Below are 20,711 nucleotides of genomic sequence, written 5' to 3'. Positions count from 1 at the left end.
GTTTTAAAAATAATTTATAATTTATACTCTATTTATAGATGAATCACTAAATATAAGCTGTTATGTGGGATTTTTCCCGATCATAAAAACCATCGGAGCCCAACCCAAAAACGTGGAAACACGGCTAGACTCGCCTCCAAGAAGGCGTCCCTCTCACCCGATCCTGACATCGACGGCCTCCACTCTCGCCGAGGGCGACCTGCCTCGTCATGGCGGCCTCCACTCTCGAGGGCGACCTGCCTCGTCATGGCGGCCTCCACTCTCGAGGGCGACCTGCCCCGTCATAGCGGCCTCCACTCTCGCCGAGGACGACCTGCCTCATAACGGCGGCCTCCACTCTCGCCGAGGGCGACCTGCCTCGGACCGGTTTTCGTGTTGATCCATTTTCAGGCATTAACATAAGCCACTTGAAAGTATTCCAATTAATAAATAGCCGAAGTTTTATTTTCATCAAACTATCTAGTCACTCCCACGTGTTTAGGTAGTTTTTTTTTATATTTAGTTTTTTATCATTGTTTAATTATTTTTTATTTTTAAAATATAATAGGGAGGTTTAATGTTTTTTTCCTGAGTAAATTTTATTTAATCAAAGTCCTTAACTTTTATTAAAAAAAAAAATTAATGGATATATCAGACGATTTTTGTTTGGGAGTTATGAATTCCAAATCACAGGTTTGATATCATGTTTTTTATCTTCTATTATTTTGCTACTCTTTTTCTTTCTCAATCTACATTCAGATCTCACGTGTTTGGTAAATTACGAACCGAAGTGGGTTTTTTCAATTCAAAAATGAAAGTTTGCACCCCCCAAATATAATTCTCAATAAACATGTTAATGTTATTGGTTTGCTAATATATACACAGAAGTTATTTGTTTGTTTTCTTCTTTAATTTTTTTAAAAAAAAATTTCATATAGCTTTTGATTAATGACAAAAGCCTTTTGTTTCTTTCTTATTGTTGGCAAATAACATTTTATTAAGAAATTTCATAGTAACTAGGTCACCTAAAGCGTTTCAATTTCAATATTGCCATTATTAATTTTTTGCTCATTTACGTTTGTATCCCTGATAATTTTCGGCCACAAAAGTTGACATTTTTTTTTTTTTTTTAAATGAGAATGCAAATGTTCAGAACCTTTAAATATATATAATTGCTGCAGAATTATTTTGGTTGATTTTTTACGCTTTCTTTACTGCCTCATTCTCATTTTCACGTTCAAAATTCTGAAACATGCATTTCACTTTTATTTTTGTTTATTTTGATTTATTTAGTTTATACTTCGACATATTTTATGAAATTTGTAGCCAACATTTTGAATTTTTTTTTAATATTTTGTAGATTTGTACAGCCTTTTGTAAATGCATTTATAAAATGTATTCCTTAATATTAGGAGTTAGCTATTGGTAATTAAATCTAATTTATATTATTTAATATGAGAGAGAGTATTCAAAATATAAATGTTTGCTAAAAATGTGGGAATTACAATATATCAAAATTAATTAAAACAAAAACAAATTTAAACTAAACACTAACCTAAACATATTAGTATATCACAAACTAAACTAATTACAATTTCACAAACTAAACTAAACTAAACATATTACTATTTCACAATTTCACAAACTAATCACAATTTCTAAACTAAACACTAACTTGCAGAGACTCGGGACGAGGCGAGCGCACGGCGGAGAGTGAGCAGGGGCTGAGCGCACGGCGAGAAAAATCAAAATCGGACCACGCGAATCAGCAAACACGGACCCTCACTCCTTCTTCCTCCTCGGATTTTGCGGCGTCGGTCTCACAAGAATCGAACGCTCGACAAACATAAACAAGTCAAAAGAATTCCCGACAGCCTGACCCACAAGCACTTAAGCCATCATAACTCGAGCTACAAAACTTGAAATCAATTCATTCTAGCGGAAAATGAAAGTAGACTCATGTAGCTTTCTAACGAGATATTACAAGCATATATACGACAAGAATAGCTATCTCAAAAATAGCCCGTAATTCACTGTTACAATTCTGGAAATCTCGTTTTACTGCTGCGAAACACAAACTTTGGAAATTCATAACTCATTCAATACTCAATGGATTTACATGTTCTTGGTCATTTTAGAAAGCTCATACAGTCTACTATCCATGAAAAATATCCAAAAATAAGAACTCAGATCATATCGGTCTGTCCACATCGATTTACAGAGGCAGTTCAAACAGTTTTTCTTTTTCACAAATTCGGTCAAATTCAAACCATAACCAAGAAATCCGAAACCAATCACCAATTTCAAGTCCTCAACATCAATAATCGGGTCCAAAGATCAACTAAACACAATCAATTGCTTAGAAATCATCCCGGAATCAAAATCCCCAAATTATGAGCTATAAACCCTAGCTCGAAAATCTATCCGAGAAAGAGACTTACTCACCTTATTTTCGTGGAATTAGATTCTCCGGAAACCACTCACTCCTTCCTCGGTGGTCGCTCTTGCTCCGGCGTCCTCGCGACTCCCGGCGACGTCTCTTTTCCTCGGCCTGAAGCGCGCGGTGGAGGATGGGTCACGGCTGGTGATGGCGCGCCGAATCCTCTCTCATCTCGGGTTCCTCTCTATCTTTCCCTTTCTCTCGGCTCTCTCTTTCTCGGCTCCCTCTCTCTCTTTCCCTTTCTCTCTTCTTTCTTTTCTCTCTTTCTTCTCTTTCTCTTTCCCGTGTCCTTTCTTTTCTTTTAAATTCTTTCCCATTTTAAAACTGAATGAAAAAATGAGGGGGAGAATTGACCCGCTTAAAATTTTAAACAATCAGGTGCGACAAAGTCGCACCTGAAAGTTTTTTTAACAATCAGGTGCGACAAAGTCGCACCTGATACTCAAAAGAAAAAAATAATTTAGCGAAATTTTTTGGACTTCTGGTTGACAATCTGATGCGACTAGTCGCACCCGAAAGTCATTTAGATGCGACTTTTAGGTGCGACTAGTCGCATCCGAAAGTCATGCGCATCAGAAAACTAAATTTGTAGTAGTACATGTATATAAAATGCACTTATCAATCAATAAGTTATTTCTCCAATGTTGAGTTTATGCACAAGTTTATGGTAGAGAGAGAGAGAGAGAGAGAGAGAGAGAGAGAGAGAGAGAGAGAGAATCTGGTAGAGTGGAACACTGCGGCGGTGCTATGTGTCTGACTGTCGGACATTTGATTTAATGGGTGGTCGGCAGAACTGGCTTAACATATTATCAGGCCTAAACCAAAATTTAAAAATAACACCCATCTTAACGTGATTTTTTAACACAATTTAAATTGTTATATACAATGATGATAATAATCCCATAAAAATTATGATCATAATGATATTATCAAATAATATTATACGTCTTCAACAAATTTATTTTTGTTTAGACTAAAGCAATCTAGATTTTTTAGACTAGCTAGAAAAGCTTCTGATTTTTTAATCATATGATGCATTATGATAGAATCGTGTATAGAAGAGATTTAGAGAGAAGTCATGAAAAGAATGAAATGAGAGAATGCAAAGAATATTCTCATTACTCAAAACTGTATTTCAGATTACATCTTAAACTGAATTGATCAGCTAACTAACTTCTGACTTCTAGTACCACATGGCAATACATAACTGGATGTTATCTAATAGAACAACTAACTTAAGGCACACCACGTGTTACTGCCTTGCTGTGCACGTCAGTGCTGTTGTGCTCTGTTGCCTTGCTGTGCACGTCAGTGCTATACTCTAATACTCCCCTTCAATTTCAGCGTGGATAGATCTTCAACTCTAAGCTTATCTCGCCAGGACAGGAACAGAGAGCTCGAGATTGGCTTGGTGAGGACATCTGCAACTTGAGCGGAAGCAGGGATATGACGCACTTCAATCTCCTTGCGCATGACTTTCTCACGGACGAAGAAGAGGTCGAGCTCAACATGTTTTGTTCGCGCATGTAACACAGGATTCGCTGAGAGCAGCACAGTGCTGAGATTATCACACCAGACTATAGGGGCTTGCTGTTGATGGACACGCAATTCAGAGAGCAAGGACTTGATCCAGGATAGTTCAGCAACTACACCTACGAGGCTTCTGTATTCTGCTTCAGCACTTGACCGAGACATTGTGTGTTGCTTTTTTTACTGCCACATGATTAGATTATTTCCAAGATAAACACACCAGCCTGTAGTTGACCGTCTATCATCCAGGTCACTGGCCCAATCAGCATCACAAAACGCCGTTAGATTGAGTGTGGGGCTTCGTCGGAGATGAATGCCAAGCTTTGGAGTTCCCTTGAGATACCTGAGGATACGTTTCACTGCCTTCCAGTGAATCTCAGTTGAAGCTTGCATAAATTGACAAACTCTATTTACCGAGTAAGCCAACTCAGGTCGTGTAATTGTGACATATTGAAGGGCTCCCACTACGCTTCTGTAGTGATGTGGATCATCAAGTAATTTTCCTTCAAGCTTGGATAGTGTTTGGTTGCTCATCATGGGTGTATTCATGCCCTTAGCTGTCACCATGTTGGTCCTTCTCAGCAGATCATTGATGTACTTTGTTTGCGTGAGTAGCAAGCCTTCTGCTGTTTTGGTGGTTTGAATACCCAAAAAGAAGTCCAGCTCCCCAAGATCTTTGAGAGCAAACATGTCATTGAGCTTGGATATGACTAGTTTGATCTGAGACTCTTGACTTCCAGTGACCAAAATGTCATCTACATACACCAGAATGTACATTGCATCTGATGCTGTGTGCTTGACGAACAAGGACTTGTCAGATTTCGCACTTTCAAATCCAAGACTTCGAAGTACTGCATGAAGAGTCTCAAACCACGCTCTAGGAGCTTGCTTGAGTCCATAGTTGGCTTTATGAAGCCGGCACACTTTGTTTTCAGTACCGGAGACTTCAAATCCCTGAGGCTGCATCATATAGACTTCCTCTGTGAGTTCACCATTTAGAAAGGCGTTGTTAACATCAAGCTGAGCAACGCGCCAACCTTGTGCCAGAGCCAGAGTGAGGACAATTCTGACTGTAGTTGGCTTGACGACTAGACTAAATGTCTCGGAGAAGTCAAATCCCGGAGTTTGGTGAAACCCCTTCGCAACTAGCCGAGCCTTAAGTTTGTTGAGGGTGCCATCAGCATTCTCCTTCACTCGAAAGACCCACTTACAGCCAATTGCACGCCTGTCCCTGGGAACACACACTAGAGACCATGTCTGATTTCGAAGCAGTGCCTCATACTCTGCTCTCATAGTTGTGGTCTAGTCCGGGTCTGCTAATGCATCAGTAACAGACTCAGGTTCCTCCATGGTCCCTAGGAAGGCTTTGTGCTTGTGAATGCCAGCTTTAGATCTTGTTCTCATTGGATGAACATTTGAGAGAGTGAGTGAGGGGTCAATTTGTGGGTTAGTATGAGGAGTGGTTGGGACTTGAGTTGGTTGTGGAGAGAGAGTTTGAGGGACTGGTTGAGAGATTGGAAGTGCAACTTGTAGGTTTAGATCAGGTTGAGACAAATGGTTTGAGGATGAAGGTGCTTGACGTGAGGGTGAAGGTACAGCCGGAGCAATAGGAGTTGGAGTTGTGGGTGATTTGTGCAGGGATAATGTAGGGATTGGAATGGTTGCTGGTGTGGAGACATAGGGGATGGTAGTTTCAGTGGTTGGTGTTTGGAATAGAGATTTATAAGGAAAGGTATGTTCATCAAACAAGACATTTCTTGATATCACAATTTTACCATCTGAGCCAAGACATTTGTAGCCTTTGTGATTTATGCTGTACCCCAGGAACACACATAGCTTGGACCGAAAGTCAAGTTTGTACCTGTTGAAGGGTCTCATGTACATGTTTGGGAAGCACGCGCAGCCAAAGCTTCGAAGTGTTGTGTAGTCTGGTGAGGCTTTGTACATCACTTGCATAGGGCATTTTCCATGAAGAACCGGTGTTGGTAGCCTGTTAATCAAGTACACTGCAGTACGGAAGGCTTCATCCCATAGGTCAATAGGCATGGATGCACGAGCTAGCAGTGTGAGGCCTGTCTCCACAACATGCATGTGCTTACGTTCAGCAAGCTCATGAGAATGCCCTGTATTCTCCTCCCCAGTCTGTTTGCAATGCCTTTATCTTATGACCTGTTTGCAGCTCAACCTTAGTTTTGAAGTGTAGGAATGAGGAGAAAGCCTCAGATTTGGCACGGAGTAAGTACACCCAGGTAAACCGTGAGTAGTGATCAATGAAATGGATGTAGTAGCGATATCCATTCAGTGATTCTGTGGGAGCCGGTCCCCATAGGTCTGAGTGAACCAACTCAAGGGGCACAGTGTAAACTGAGGTAGAGTGTGGATAAGGCAAATTATGAATTTTCCCTTGTGCACAAGCAGTACAGAAAAACTTGTCATCTTTATTGACCTTCTGAGTAAGTTTATTACAGCTAGACAATACAGATTTTACAACTGAAATGGCTGGATGTCCAAGCCTATCATGCCACACAGTCAGAGAGTTGTTCTCACTAGTAGCTTCTTGACCATATGTATAGACTTTAGAGGTAGCTGACTCAGGATAAGCACAATGTGCATGTAGAGGAGATGACTGTACTTGTAGAGAGTTTGATGCACCAAAGGGAAGTATATAGAGCCCATTCTTCAACTTGCCTTCAAGAAGAACTTGCTTGGTGACTCGATCCTTGACATAGCAAACAGTAGGATGAAATTCAAAGAAAACAGAATTGTCATATGTGAACCGAGACACACTTAGTAAGTTCTTTTTAATCAACGGCACATGTAGTATGTTTTCTAGCTTTAACACTTTATCTGACTTTAGAGATAGTAAGTGTTTATTTCCAGTCATAGAGATGGGAAGAGCAGTACCATTACCCACAATCACTTTGTCAGAGCCTGTGTACGCCGTGTGGTTGCCAATGTTTGACGCATCAGGAGTGATGTGAGCTGTGGCACCTGAGTCTGGATACCACATTGGGTCATAGACCATCTCCGGCGTAGCATGTGCAAGGTAAGATTGATACATCTGTGGTGTGTGAGACGACGTTACAGCATCTCCAGGAGTAGTGGACGGTTGGACATGACTGAAGAAAGCTTGTAAAGTGTGTCCTCGTCCAGCTGCTGATGGGACACCAGGTGTTTGTGAAAATGTCGAAGAGACTCCATTGAAGCTTTGATCGAATCGATGCCAACACTGTGGTGCAAGATGTCCTGTGCGACCACACAGTTGACATTGGGGGCGATTGTTGGAGTTCCAACCACGATCACGTCCACGACCATTGCGACCACCACGACCACCTCTGTTGTTGCCGGAAAAACTCTGCGTTGGGCGAGAGTTTTGTGCTTTATGCTGAGACTGATATGTCGACGCCAAATTCGCCATTTGCTGGGTAGCAGAGTCAAGATCACTGTTTTGTTTGGCAATCCTTCGTTCTTGACTCAGGAGAAGTGCTTCAACCTCTGCAACACTGTAGGTATCTTTTCTGGTTTCAATTGACGTAACAAAAGAGTTGTAATCTGACCCTAGGCCATCAAAAATCGCATCAATGTGATCTTCATCCTTGATCGTTTCACCGATCGATGCAAGGAGATCAATTGTGGTTTTGATTTGAAGTAGATAATCATTCATCGACTTCGAGCCTTTCTTTGTCGCAGCAAGATCTCCACGAAGCTGCTTGATTCTCGCCTTTGTTGTAACTGTAAAGTATTGCTCTAGTTTAGACCAAACCTTGTGCGATTCGTTGCAGCCAATCATTCGCGTGAGGAGATTCTCGGACATCGACGAGAGGAGCCATGAGAGCAGCAACTGATCTTGCTGTTCGTGTTCAAGAAACTCTGGATTCACGACTCCATTTCGCTGATCTGAATCAGAGAGAAACTCAGACGGCTTCTCAGAACTCTTGATGAATCGAAGCAGTTTGTGACCTCTAATCGCAGCAAGAACTTGGTGACTCCATAACAAGAAATTGTCTTGTGTGAGTTTGATTGATAGCGAATGTGAAAAGGAAATTGGTCCTGACTTAGCAGATGAGGATCCGATCGTCGCCGACGAGGTATTGTCCATGGCCGGCGATGAAAGCTCTGATACCATGATAGAATCGTGTATAGAAGAGATTTAGAGAGAAGTCATGAAAAGAATGAAATGAGAGAATGCAAAGAATATTCTCATTACTCAAAACTGTATTTCAGATTACATATTATACTGAATTGATCAGCTAACTAACTTCTGACTTCTAGTGCCACATGGCAATACATAACTGGATGTTATCTAACAGAACAACTAACTTAAGGCACACCACGTGTCACTGCCTTGCTGTGCACGTCAGTGCTGCTGTGCTCTGTTGCCTTGCTGTGCACGTCAGTGCTATACTCTAATACATTATATATATATATATATATATATATATATGTATATATATGCCATTCATGAAAGAAAAATTGGACAATGATAGTGATTAATGATTGAAAATAGGTGTATTGAAAAAAATAGGCTTTATATCATAAGCTTATCTTTCACTATTTTGTCACGTACGAAGAGCCTCAAGCATTTATCATTAATTTGAAGACAAGTAAAATAAAAAATAAAAAATAAAAAATAAAAAAAATAAAAAATCTTCTTAGCAAGCAGACCTAGATTTTTGTATAAAGTTATAATACACGGGATAAAAAAAAATATGGACCTTTTTCCAAATAGGCCTATAACAATAGTTTTATCACCCTTAAAGGTGAGTCGGGCCTGGTGGTCAGATTGGATGGAGGGAGGTTGCGGTTGTGGTTGGGCAATCAGCGAAGAAGATTTAGTGAACGCATTCAGAGAGAGAAAGCTGTTGAGAGAATAATCTAGTAAATAGTTGTGACAAAGTCACTCGCGGCTATTTTATTTTAGAAACTTATTCAAAGAGGTAATGAGTTACAGTTAGAATACCACAATGCGTAAAGAAACTCTTATAAATATAATATCTCTTTTATAGGAGCCAATTTTGAACTATGGTGCATTTGCTAAAGTTTAACGGAAGAACATAACTAATGAATTCGGTGAAGATTATGTCGTAAGCATTTCAGCACCTGTGGAAAATACATCCTGATTTGCTATATGAGTTTCGCCAAACTACTAATCAGCCAATTACCATAACAATAGTTTCTTTATTATTTATTAACAAAAAAATTGTGTGTAAATTGGTAACAAAAAAATAAATTTTATACCTAAACCCCACCTCAGCAGCATTGAATCTTTGCGTAGCGCAAGGAAAAAAATAGTAATACTATTTGGTGGCATAATAGCTAAAGAATTAATGGAAAAAATACAGCTGGTGTTGGCAAATATAATAAATTTATTCATATATTGCAATCATGTACAAGTCTGAATGACCATTGTAAATTTCCTGATCATGTAATGGATTCTAACAAAATTGTTTATATATTCCTATGATTCTAAATTTAGTGGTTAAGAATGTTGAGCAGAGAAACTCTGGTTTTGATCAAACGCCGATAAACGCTTTCAACTCCTTCCTCGAGATCTTGAATGCACATCTCCAATTTCTGAAGCTCATTTTGTGAGTCGTTTTCTGATTTTTTTGCCTTTTGACCGGCGAGCATTATCAATGAAGCTTCGACGCTTTCGAATTCGTTGACTTCATCGCAAGCAACTTTTTTGGAGTTTATCAACTTGGCGAAAAGCGAGTTTTGTGACCTCGGGCCGGATACGAAGGAAAACATGGATTCGAACACTTCAAGAGTGATTAATTCAACCTCTCTCAAAATGCCAACAATTTCAACATTTCCTTTGATGGGACTTGAAACGCTGTTTCGGATCTTGTTGAGTGCCTTTTTTGCTAATTTCTTTGATGACAAGTATTTCTTGAGCTCGGTTTTGATATCGCCACCGCGTCTTCTCCGAAAGATTGATAGAATCTCTTGTACGGATTCCTTAGACTGAGTCAACGCAATCTTGGCGGTGTCGCACAAATCCAAGATTCTTAGAGATCCGTCCAAGAGCTCATCGATTGATTTTTTATTCTGCTCCTTCGACAATGCTTGTTGGTTAAGCGGCAACAAAAGCAACCCATCCACACAGTCATGAAGATCTTGAAGAGCGTTGAATTTCGATGTGACCGAGGAAGAAGAGGCCGCTTGAGACGAGCTCAATCTTCTCAATTGCTCGTCGAATTCAGGGATAAGAGGGTGCTGGGTTGAAGGAAAACTGTTGGAGCGGCTGTGATAAGCTGCCATTTTTTCAGTTTAATTAAATCTCTCGAGGATGTAAGAGAGACGAGAGAAGATTAGTTAGAATGGTTTGAATGTTGTATTGGGTGAAGGTATTATATATAGAAAGTCATAGGGAAGAAAGAGACAAGAGGAATCTCAACTTCATCAATACACATGATTGATTACAATGCTAACGTGATGAGATTTGAATCCAAAAACATGATTACCAAAGATGTTTAAGCTTGGTCCCCCAACCACAGTGCCCAGATCAAATTATCTGACATGAATATTGCAATAATGTCACAAACATTTTATAATAACATCAATATCAATAATAATTAGCAATCTCTCTCATTTGGTGCCAAATTCAGCTAATCAGTGCAGATTAACAATCGAGCAATTTTTCGAAGGGCGAGTGGAGTTGACACAACATTTCAATGGAGACAAGGAATCGACAACGTGAATATTATCCAGATCACCTTTCTTGCCTTACTGAGACCGAATCTATTTTTGACGCATAATAATCGTACGTGCATATATAATATATCATACAGAAATTAACAACGCCAATACTTGAATCTTCCAATACTGAAAAATCCACAATTAATTGCAACCTGGCAAGTGGCCAAAACTCACGTACGTTTAGAAAATCTATTTAGGGAAATATCACCGTTTAATAATAATGTAGCTAGGGAAATACTTGAAAAAGATTTTACTACAATGTTTTTATTTCTACAATGTTTTTTTTTCTTCCGTATTGTAATGCATGTTTGAGCATATTCCCATCAGAGTATAGAGAATGCATATACAATATATAAAATTTATAAATTATAAGCGCTAATGCTTGCAGAAGCTAGATCACGTTACAGGTGAAAAATTCGTGTTCATTCCGTTGGGGCGCCGAATTAATTTTTGTTGCTAGTATCGTATCCAATTAATTATCCATCATGTTTGAAACTTATATTAGCCAAACTTATTTTGAGGAATAGTCCAAATTTGGTAAAATAAAACAAATAGCCCAAACCATCTAATTTGGCACCAAACTTCCGATATTACCCTCGTATATAAACTTAAAAAACACGCTTAAACATTCTGATTTCAAAATTGTTCAAACCCGAACGCGAAACCCTAAAATTGTTCAGACCGATCCACACTGTCGCGTCGACGCCGCTCGTCGTTGTTCGTCGCCATCATCGCCGCCCGAAGTCGACTCCGCATTCGACTTCGTCCTCGACGCAAATTTCTGACCGAGCTTTTGTTCTTCAGTTCCAATAGGTAAATTTCATTGTTGATCGTCACCCGACGCACGCCTCCGATGCGAGCCCAACGCGAGTTCCGGCGAGCTCCTCTGTGCGACCTGACCTGCCTCCGACGCCGGCGATTCCGAGCTCCCTCCTTCACCAAGCTTCGATTGACGAAGAAGAGCAACGAGGACGAAGTGAAGATACATCTCGGTCTCGAATTATTGAGCTATTTTGTTGATTCAGTGCTAATTCGCGAATTAGTTAATTAATTAACTGACTGAATTAAGTTAGGTTAATTAATTAACTGATTGGTTGAATTAAGAATTAGCTTAGGTTCTGATTTTTTTTTTATGAGTAAAGATAATTTACTAACTGACTGAATTAGGAATTAGGTTAATTAATTTAATGCTTTGAATAGGAATTAACTTAAGTTATGATTTTTTTTTAAATTTTTTATGAATGTTCAATCCAAACATTTAGTTAATTAATTAACCTAACTCAATTCAGTCTGTTAATTAATTAACTGATTCACGAAGCGTGTAATTGTTTGCTAAGAAAAAATGGGCTATTTCCTTAATTAAATGAAACTTGGAATATTCCCCTAATAAGAAGTGTAAAATGAGCTAGTGACAACAACTTTCACTTTAAATAAACCAATTTATAAATTTACACAAAGATATCCATTTAATTTATAGCTATAAATAAAAAAAATGGTTAATAGTGGTTTTTTATACTCTATTTATAGATAAATCACTAAATATAAGCCACTTTAAAGTATTCCAATTAATAAATAGCCGAAGTTTTATTTTCATCAAACTATCTAGTCAATCCCACGTGTTTAGGCAGTTTTGTTTTTTTTTTTTTTGGAAAAAATGTACAAAATAGCCATTTGAAACTCATTGATTAACAAAATAACCAAATTTTTAACTTTTCAGTAAAATAGCCAAATTTACGTTTTCAAATTTTTTTCACAGTCAAGATTAAAGTTTTTGACGATTATTATAAGCAATTTATCACTTTCAAAAAATTAATCTTGGGTTCAAATTTTTTTTAAACCAATTTGTTGCACATTTTGGCTATTTCACTCAATTAAGACAAATCTTAGCTATTTTGCAAATTCATAACTTTAAGGGCAGTGTAGCGAAATAGCCAAAATGAAACTATAAAATTTGTTTTTAGCCCATGTTTAACAGCATTTAGGGAAATAGCCAACAGACTTATGTGGTAATAATTAAGGTCTGATTTACCCTTATTTATTAATAAATTCGCCACTTTCTCTCTCTTACTTTTTTCCTACACTTTTTTTTACATAAAAACTTCAAAAAACCATATCTATCTCATATGAACTCGAAATTGAGTGATTTCAAATCCTACGGATTCGTGACGCCGAGATCTTCAAAAATAGATCCATTGTGTTTGATGAAAAATCATGTTTAATATCATAGATGTAGAAAAATCACGTTACAACCTTAAATATGGAAATAACTGGAAATTTTTGAAATTATAAAAAAAATAAAATAGAAACGTAACTATGATGCATTAAACATAATTTTTCATCAAACACAATGGGTCTATTTTTGAAGATCTCGACGCCACGAATTTGTAGGATCTGAAATCACTCAATTTCAAATTCGTACGAGAAAGATACAAATTTTTGAAGTTTTGATGCAAAAAAAATTATTTGAAAAAAATAGGAGAGAGAAAGTGACGAATTTGTTAATAAATAAGGGCAAATCAGACCTTAATTATTGCCACATAAGCCATTTGGCTATATCCCTAAAAATTGTCAAACATATGCTAGATCTAAAATCACATGTTTAAAGTGGCCTAGTTACTTACAAATCTCTAACTTTAAATTGGTTATTTAGCTACATTACCCCTTTATTTATATTTACTTTTTTTTTATCATTGTCTAATTATTTTTTATTTTGAAAATATAATAGGGAGGCTTAATGTTTTTTTTCCTGAGTAAATTTTATTTAATTAAAGTCCGTAACTAATATTTTTTTTAAAAATTAATGGATATATCACCGGGACGATTTTTAGTTGGGAGTTATGAATTCTCACAGGGTTTTTTTTTAGAAAAAGTCACTAGGAATGGTCATTGATTGGGCATATCTGTCGAAATGCTCTCCCCCAGACCGGGAGGAGCGTAGTCATACCAAATGGTTGGGTCATGAAAATTCAGAGCCATTTTAACAAGGAGATGAGCTACCATATTACATTTTCTGGGAGTGTAAATAACAGTAGCAGAATCGAAAAAAGAGAGCTGCAGCTTGATGTCTTCGAGAATAGCTCCGCATTCGGTGATGGGGAGGGAGGCACCATCAAGGAGATTCGGAATAGTGAGGCAACCGGTCTGGACTTCAATGGATTTTAATCCAAGATCAGTGGCCATGCGAAACCTGTGCTTGAAGGCCAGTGCCTCCGCGTTGAGCGGGTTGATGTCGCCATTTCCTTGTGAGAAAAAGCAGTACTTGACGTATCAGGTACTGCTGCGAAGGAAACCCCCAAAGCCGCAGCTACCTCTGTTGGAGAAAGCAGCGTCTGTGTTGATGGCGGTGGTCCTAGGTGTCGGAGGAGACCAGCGTGTGGGTCTAGTAGTTGTTGCGGCCGAGTCGCCCGGCTTAGAGGGAGAAGACGCTTGGAAGTCCTCAAGGAGATGCAGCGTGAGGTTGATCCGGTCAGCTACGGGTCGGAGAGTGTTGCCATGGATCCCAGCGTTGCGGTGGTTGCACGATCTCCACATGATCATCACAAAGACCTCAAAATCACTCGAGCCGATTGAGTTTTGAATTCGAGTGAAAAAGTCCACCATGTCTCCTCGGAACCCATCTTTGATCAACGGCCACCAACCAAGTGTTTTCCAGATTTGTTTGCTCTCTCTGTAGGACCAGAGGGTGTGGAAGATGGATTCGCGCTCCGTACCACAGCGAGGACATCTGGGGTCAATTTTCATCCCATGACGAGCGAGAGTACCCATGGTACGGAGCCAGCCTCTGCAAGTTTTCCAGAGAAAGAAGCGAACCTTTGGGGGAAGGTGAAGCTTCCAAATAGCAACCCACCAATGTTGGGTAGTTTCGGGAGCAGGGGGTTCTGCCACGTCGAGCGTATCTGAGGCAACCCAGTAGTCACTCTTAGCCGAGTGTTCACTATCTCGGCTATGGTGCCAGCGTAGAGTATCCAATGAAGACGCTGAGACTCCCGGGATTCGCCGAATGGCAGATCTATCTTCCGGGCCAAACCAAGAATTGAGGCGATCGGTCACTAGGACAAAAAAGTCATCCGGTGCGACAATTGTCGCATCAAACACCTCAAAAGTCGCACCTAATAGTTTATTAGGTGCGACATTAGGTGCGACAAAGTCGAATCTAAAAGTCTGTCGCTAAAGACATTAGGTACGACATGTCGCACCTAATAATCATACATTTAGGTGCGACACTTTCAGTTTCCATCGGGGAGTGTGAGGTCGGCTACCCTGGTCTCTGGGGGGATGATGTCGTTGTTCCGGACGTAGAAGTCTCCGGTCCGAGGCAGCCATTTTTCCGAACGTGCTTCAATCTTCATTCTGTTACCCACACGCCATCTAGTACCTTGGTCTAGGATCTTTCTTCCCCAAACAAGGCCGCGCCAAAGGCTGGAAGCGCAATAAGGCGTGGATGGGGCATTGAGGAAGGAAGAGTTGGGGAAGTAAGAGGCTTTGAGGACCCTAAACGCAAGGGCGGAGGGGTTTCGAAGGACTCGCCAACCTGACTTAGTGAGGAGGGCTTGATTGGCCATTCGAGGTTTCGAAACCCGAGACCTTCTTTCTTCTTCGGGGTACAAAGATTGTCCCAACTTCCCTAATGCGTTTTCTTACCATCCTCATCGCTACCCCAAAGGAATTTTTTCGCAAGCTTGTGGATATCCGAGATGATGCATTTGGGTAGTTTAAAACAATGCATGACGTAGCTTGGGATAGCATGTATGACAGCTTTAATGATTACCTTTTTCCCGGCCATGGAAAAGAAGGATCCTTTCCAACCTTTGATCTTGTTCCAAACTCACTCCCGGAAAGTGGCAAAAATCTCGGCTTTACTTCTACCCAAAGAGAAAGGAAGGCCGAGATACTTATCGTGGCCGGTGGTAAGCTTAACCCTAAGGGAGCGGGTTAGGAAAGCTCCTACTTTCTCATTGACTTTCCGGCCAAATCAAATCTCAGATTTATCGTAGTTGATGAGCTGTCCGGAAGCACGCATGTACTTGTTTAGACATCAAAGCACGACTCTCCCATCGTCCTCCGTGGCTCGGAAGAAGATGAGGCTATCATCCGCAAAGAAGAGGTGGGAGATGGTGAATGCGGGGTTTCCAAACCTCAGCCCATAAAATTTTTCGGCTTGACGGAGAAGAGCGGAGATGCCTTCGGAGCATATGAGGAAGAGGAAAGGCGATAGTGGGTCCCTTTGGCGGAGGCCCCGAGAAGGCGTGATGGAGCCCTTAATTTTTCCGTTGAGAACAAAGGAGAAGCGCACGGATTGTACGCATCGCTATGATGAGATCGATCACAGAGGGGGTGTAGCCAAGTTTCGAGAGGACCGCGCCGAGAAAGCTCAATTCAACCCTATCAAAAGCCTTAGACATGTCGAGTTTGAGCGCCCCGCACTCCCCGTTACCGAACCTTCCCCATTTCATTGTGTGGACGCCTTCGAAACCGATAATGACGTTGTCAAAGATTTGACGTCCTCCTATGAAGGCGTTTTGGTTCTCCGAGAGCGTCTGTGAGTGTGGTCTTGAGTCGGGCGGTGATGCATTTGGAGATGGCTTTGTAGATGACGTTGCAGAGGCTGATCGACCGAAATTCTTGCATTTTCACCGGGTTTTTGACTTTCGGTATCAAGGCGAGGACAGTGTCGTTCAAGGAGCCTAAGGTCTTCTTGTCGTTGAGCACCGCGAGGCATTCCGTGGTAACACTCGGACCGACAATTCGCCAAAATTTCTGAAAGAAAAGGCCGGGGAAGCCATCCTTTCTGGGCTCCATGTCGAAGAAGGTGTCACGAACCTCTTTGCTTCTGTAGGGGGCGGAGAGCATATCGTTCGTCTCCACCGAGATGATGTGGTCTATATATTGACGAAGTAGTTCGAGATTATACCTTCCAACGCCTTGGGATCCTCGGTCCAAACAAGGTTATGATCGAGGAGACCCTTGAACATGTTCTTCCTCTTCCGGTGGGTGGCTTTCCGATGGAAGAAACGTGTATTTTGGTCCCCACTTCGGAGCCAATTGATGCGGCTTCTTTGCCAAGTAGTTATTCTCTTTTTCAAGGAGAGCGTTGAGGGACCGCTCCACTCGGCATATCACTTGGATATCCACTTGGCAAGAATTGTTGATGATGGACTTGCAATCTTCCTCTTTGCTCTAGGCCTCTTCGAAAACGAAACGACGGGTGATGCGAGAGGTCCGGGGTGGACCTAACGCGTCCCGTCGATCGGTGTATAAGAGAAGGGGACGGTGGTTGGAGGCCCAGAGCTTGAGGTGGTGTACAAGGACCAATCTTCAGTGGCTACACATCGGTCAAGGCGTTCCCATGTACAACCCGTGTTTGTAGAGCGTCTCCAAGTGAAAGGGTCTCCGTGGAAGCCCAAATCCTCCAAGTGGCATGCGTCTAGAGCCTCTCTTAAGGCTGCCATCTGACCCGGACTCCGCAGCCCCCCGCCAGTCTTCTCTGAGGTGTAAAGAAGTTCATTGAAGTCTCCTCCGCACATCCAGGGTCCGCTGGCGAGGCTGAGAACCCTCCGTAATAGTTCCCATGTGTGTTTCCTTTTGGCAGCGTCGCGGTTCCCGTAGATGCCCATGCAGTTCCAAAACAGGTCGTTGTCGAGTATAGATGCTGCGATGTGAAAGCGAGAGTAAGAGCGTATACATAAATTTAAATCCGTCTTCCAGAGTAAGAGCGTATACAGGTTTAATACCATTTTTTTTATCTACTATTTTTTTTTTTGCTTCTCTTTTTCTTTCTCAATCTACATTAAGATCTCACGTGTTTGTTAAATTACGAATCGAAGTGGATTTTTTCAATTCAAAAATGAAAGTTTTCAACCTGAAATAGGTCCCGGTCCGACATTAGTTGTAGCCTTGAGCAAAAATTAAAGTAAGAACTCTTTATATAAAAGAAAAAACTTGCGACACATATAATAAAAACAGAAAAAACATAATCGTTAATCATCATTTCTCATAAAACAATAACAAATTACTCTTAATAAATTAAAACAAAATGTCCATACTTACAATCTCACTACCATGCAATGTAATACAAAGCCATCGTGAAAATCATATAGCCCATATATATAAATATTAAAAGAATCAACCCATGTCCTGCCATTTGACATTACTGAGACATTTGGATGTATAATCAAAATAACACGATTAAAAAAACCTTGTTAGTTAGAGCCTTTTACAATGCCTTTTTTTTCAAAATGCCGAGGCCTTAGGCGGTGACCTATGTTGCCTAGAGGACAGTCTGGCCCTCCCCTAAATATAATTCTCAATAAACATGTTAATGTAATTGATTTGTTAATTTATAGACAAGTTATTTTTTTGTTTTCTTTTTTAATTTTTGGACCGGTTAGGTATCTAGCCCAAATTGGCAGCTCCTTTAAAATTCCAACTCAACTATTACTTAAATTAGGTAACTAGCTCAATCCACTACCAAACAATATTATATTCCTATCTTGCCCCTCATCAAATACACACCAAAATTGTCGCATCCGACTCCGAATCCTTCCATCCTCCGATATTGCCTCCGAACTCTCCGTCGATTTCGAATCCTTCAATCCTCCAAAATTTCCTCCGACCTCCTTTTCCGCCACCAATTTTTTTATTTTGCCGGTTCCGAAGCCGACGAAGATGTCTCCGTTCTCAAACTTGGAAAAAATGGTAAGTAATGTTATTTCCAATTCGATTAATCCATAGAACACCATAATCGAAACTCTAGCCCGCATCTCCGATCAATTCTCTAATAGATTAACTATAAAATATGGTAAATATTATTTCCAATTCGATTAATCTATAGAAAACCATAACCGAAACTCTGAAACTTTAATGGTAAATAATATTTACAGTCTGACCATTTGATAGTAAATATTATTTACCATTCGAAAAAGCAAAATACTTCTCTCCAATTTGGCGAACGATTCCATGATTCAAATCCGATGATGAATAACTGGAAAAAAGATGGAATTAACAAACAAATAAGAATGAAGTTTTATGAAACCAAAGAACCTAAATACCTACACTAGGCAAACAGAAACTAAGAAGAATTAAATGACTAACCTAGACAAACAGATAATATAAGAACAATAGAAGAACATCTACGAAATCGACGATCCTAAACCCGGACCGAAAATTATAATTATAAACATAAAATTGATATTAGACACATGATGTAATAAATAAAGTATATTCGTATAAATATCAATTCACGTATGATAACATATAGTCAATAGTATATACCAATTGACTTAACGGGAGCAATAAGAATCCCAATTCATTTCGAACAATCACAATTACTATAGTCTCATAATAACATATCATATTCAATTTTCTTTTATTTCAATTCATATCGAACAATTTTCATTCATAATCACAATAACTATCATCTCATAATAACGTATCATATTCAATTTTATTGGATTTCAATTAAATTCATTGAAAAATCACAATTTGAAATTGATAGTCACAATAATTATAGTCTCATAATACTTTATCACATTAAATTTTATTTTATTTTAATTCAATTCAATTCATATCGAACAATTATAATTTACAATCACAATAACTATCATCTCATAATAACGTATCATATTCAATTTTATGTGATTTTGATTCAATTCAATTCACAATCACAATAACTATCGTCTCATAATAACATATCATATTCAATTTTGTTTGATTTCAATTCAATTAAATTCATATTGAAAAATCATAATTTATAATTGAAAGTCACAATAACTATAGTCTCATTATAACGTATCATATTCAGTTTCTTTAAATCGTATGAGTATTGGTTAGAGAGTTACTCGTAGTGTATTTGTTGAATATGTGAACGTGAATTTGGGTATTGATTATGTACTTGTTGAACTTTTGATTTTCGGTATTGTTGAACTTCTGGTCTTGGGCATTGTTTAATTTTTTTTATTTTGGTTGAGTTTAAAGTGTGTTTGATTTTTGTGTAAGTGTTTTTTTTTACAGGCTATATAAATGGATTGTGATTCTAAATCAGTTGAACAAACAGTGTCGATGTATCGGAAATTAGTACAAAAAGAAAGAGGACAATTCTGATCTTATGACTGTCATGTTTTTTTTTATAATTATATCGCAACTAATTGAGTCCGAATGTCTAAACACGGTTAAATACCTATTTAACATGACTATTAAACGGTTTAATTTAAATGGTTATGGATCTGTAAAAAAAATAAACGGTCGGATTTGGATCTAGATTTCAAATATAATTAATAAATGTTCGGATTTGGTTCTAGCAATTATTTATACAAACACGATTAACACGACACGATTACATCATGAACACGAAATTGTCATCTCTATTTGTGATTATCTCTTGGCTGACCAAAGAAGCCACCAGACTAGGAAAAAAAAAAAGAAAAAAGAAGGGAAGGAGAGAAAAAAATGAGCTTGAGAAAGAAAGAGAGACCGGGAGAGAAGGACAGAGAGATGGACCGACTGAGAGAGAGAGAGAGAGCGCGCGCGACGGCGACTGAGAGAGTGAGCGGAAGAGTGAGAAGGAGAGGCTGAGAGTTTCGTCTGAGGAGTGGCCGAGAAAAGAAAAGGAAAGGAAGAGAGAAAGAGTCTCCGGCGAGGTGGGCGGCGGAGATGGACGAAGAAGAAGAGACTGGCGAAGAGTTGATGACTCGTGCTCTCCGTGGATGCGCGCGCCTCGGCCGAGAAGAAAAACGCCGCGAGCTCACACCGGCCACCGACCGAGCAAGAACGCCGGAGAACCAAAGAAGGACATAACTATGGTGCATTTGCTGAAGTTTAACGGAAGAACATAACTAATTAATTAATTCGGTGAAGATTATGTCATAAGCATTTCAGCACCTGCGGAAAATACATCCTGATTTGCTATATGAGTTTCGCCAAACTACTAATCAGCCAATTACCATTACAATAGTTTCTTTATTATTTATTAAAAAAAGTTGTGTGTAAATTGGTAACAAAAAAAAAAAAAAATTACCTAAACCCCACCTCAGCAGCGTTAAATCTTTGCATAGCGCAAGGAAAA

At 39.4% G+C, this 20,711-nt stretch overlaps 3 protein-coding genes across 3 annotated transcripts; all 3 read right to left on the bottom strand.

Annotated features, from left to right (window-relative positions):
- Nucleotides 1–9,380: 9,380 nt before the first annotated feature.
- Nucleotides 9,381–10,238, bottom strand: LOC149389481 (uncharacterized). The gene has a single exon (XM_089624380.1). The coding sequence runs from the start codon at nt 10,211–10,213 to the stop codon at nt 9,422–9,424; it is 792 nt and encodes a 263-aa protein (XP_089480506.1). The 5' UTR covers nt 10,214–10,238; the 3' UTR covers nt 9,381–9,421.
- Nucleotides 10,239–13,534: 3,296 nt separating this feature from the next.
- On the bottom strand, nt 13,535–16,104 carry LOC149389480 (uncharacterized). The gene is made up of 3 exons (XM_089622638.1): nt 15,954–16,104; nt 13,960–14,547; nt 13,535–13,890 (listed from the first exon to the last, which is right to left on the bottom strand). Exons 1-3 carry the CDS (start codon nt 16,102–16,104, stop codon nt 13,535–13,537), a joined length of 1,095 nt encoding a protein of 364 aa, XP_089478764.1.
- Nucleotides 16,105–16,881: 777 nt separating this feature from the next.
- On the bottom strand, nt 16,882–17,385 carry LOC149389479 (uncharacterized). The gene has a single exon (XM_089622637.1). It carries the CDS (start codon nt 17,383–17,385, stop codon nt 16,882–16,884), a length of 504 nt encoding a protein of 167 aa, XP_089478763.1.
- Nucleotides 17,386–20,711: the final 3,326 nt, after the last annotated feature.

The sequence above is a fragment of the Urtica dioica genome, chromosome 8 (genome assembly GCF_054948205.1).
Source record: "Urtica dioica subsp. dioica isolate 48M chromosome 8, U.dioica_male_clone48M_v1_H2, whole genome shotgun sequence".
NCBI lineage: Eukaryota > Viridiplantae > Streptophyta > Magnoliopsida > Rosales > Urticaceae > Urtica > Urtica dioica.
Note: the sequence above shows the minus strand (reverse complement) of the source record. Positions and strands in the feature narration are given on the sequence as shown.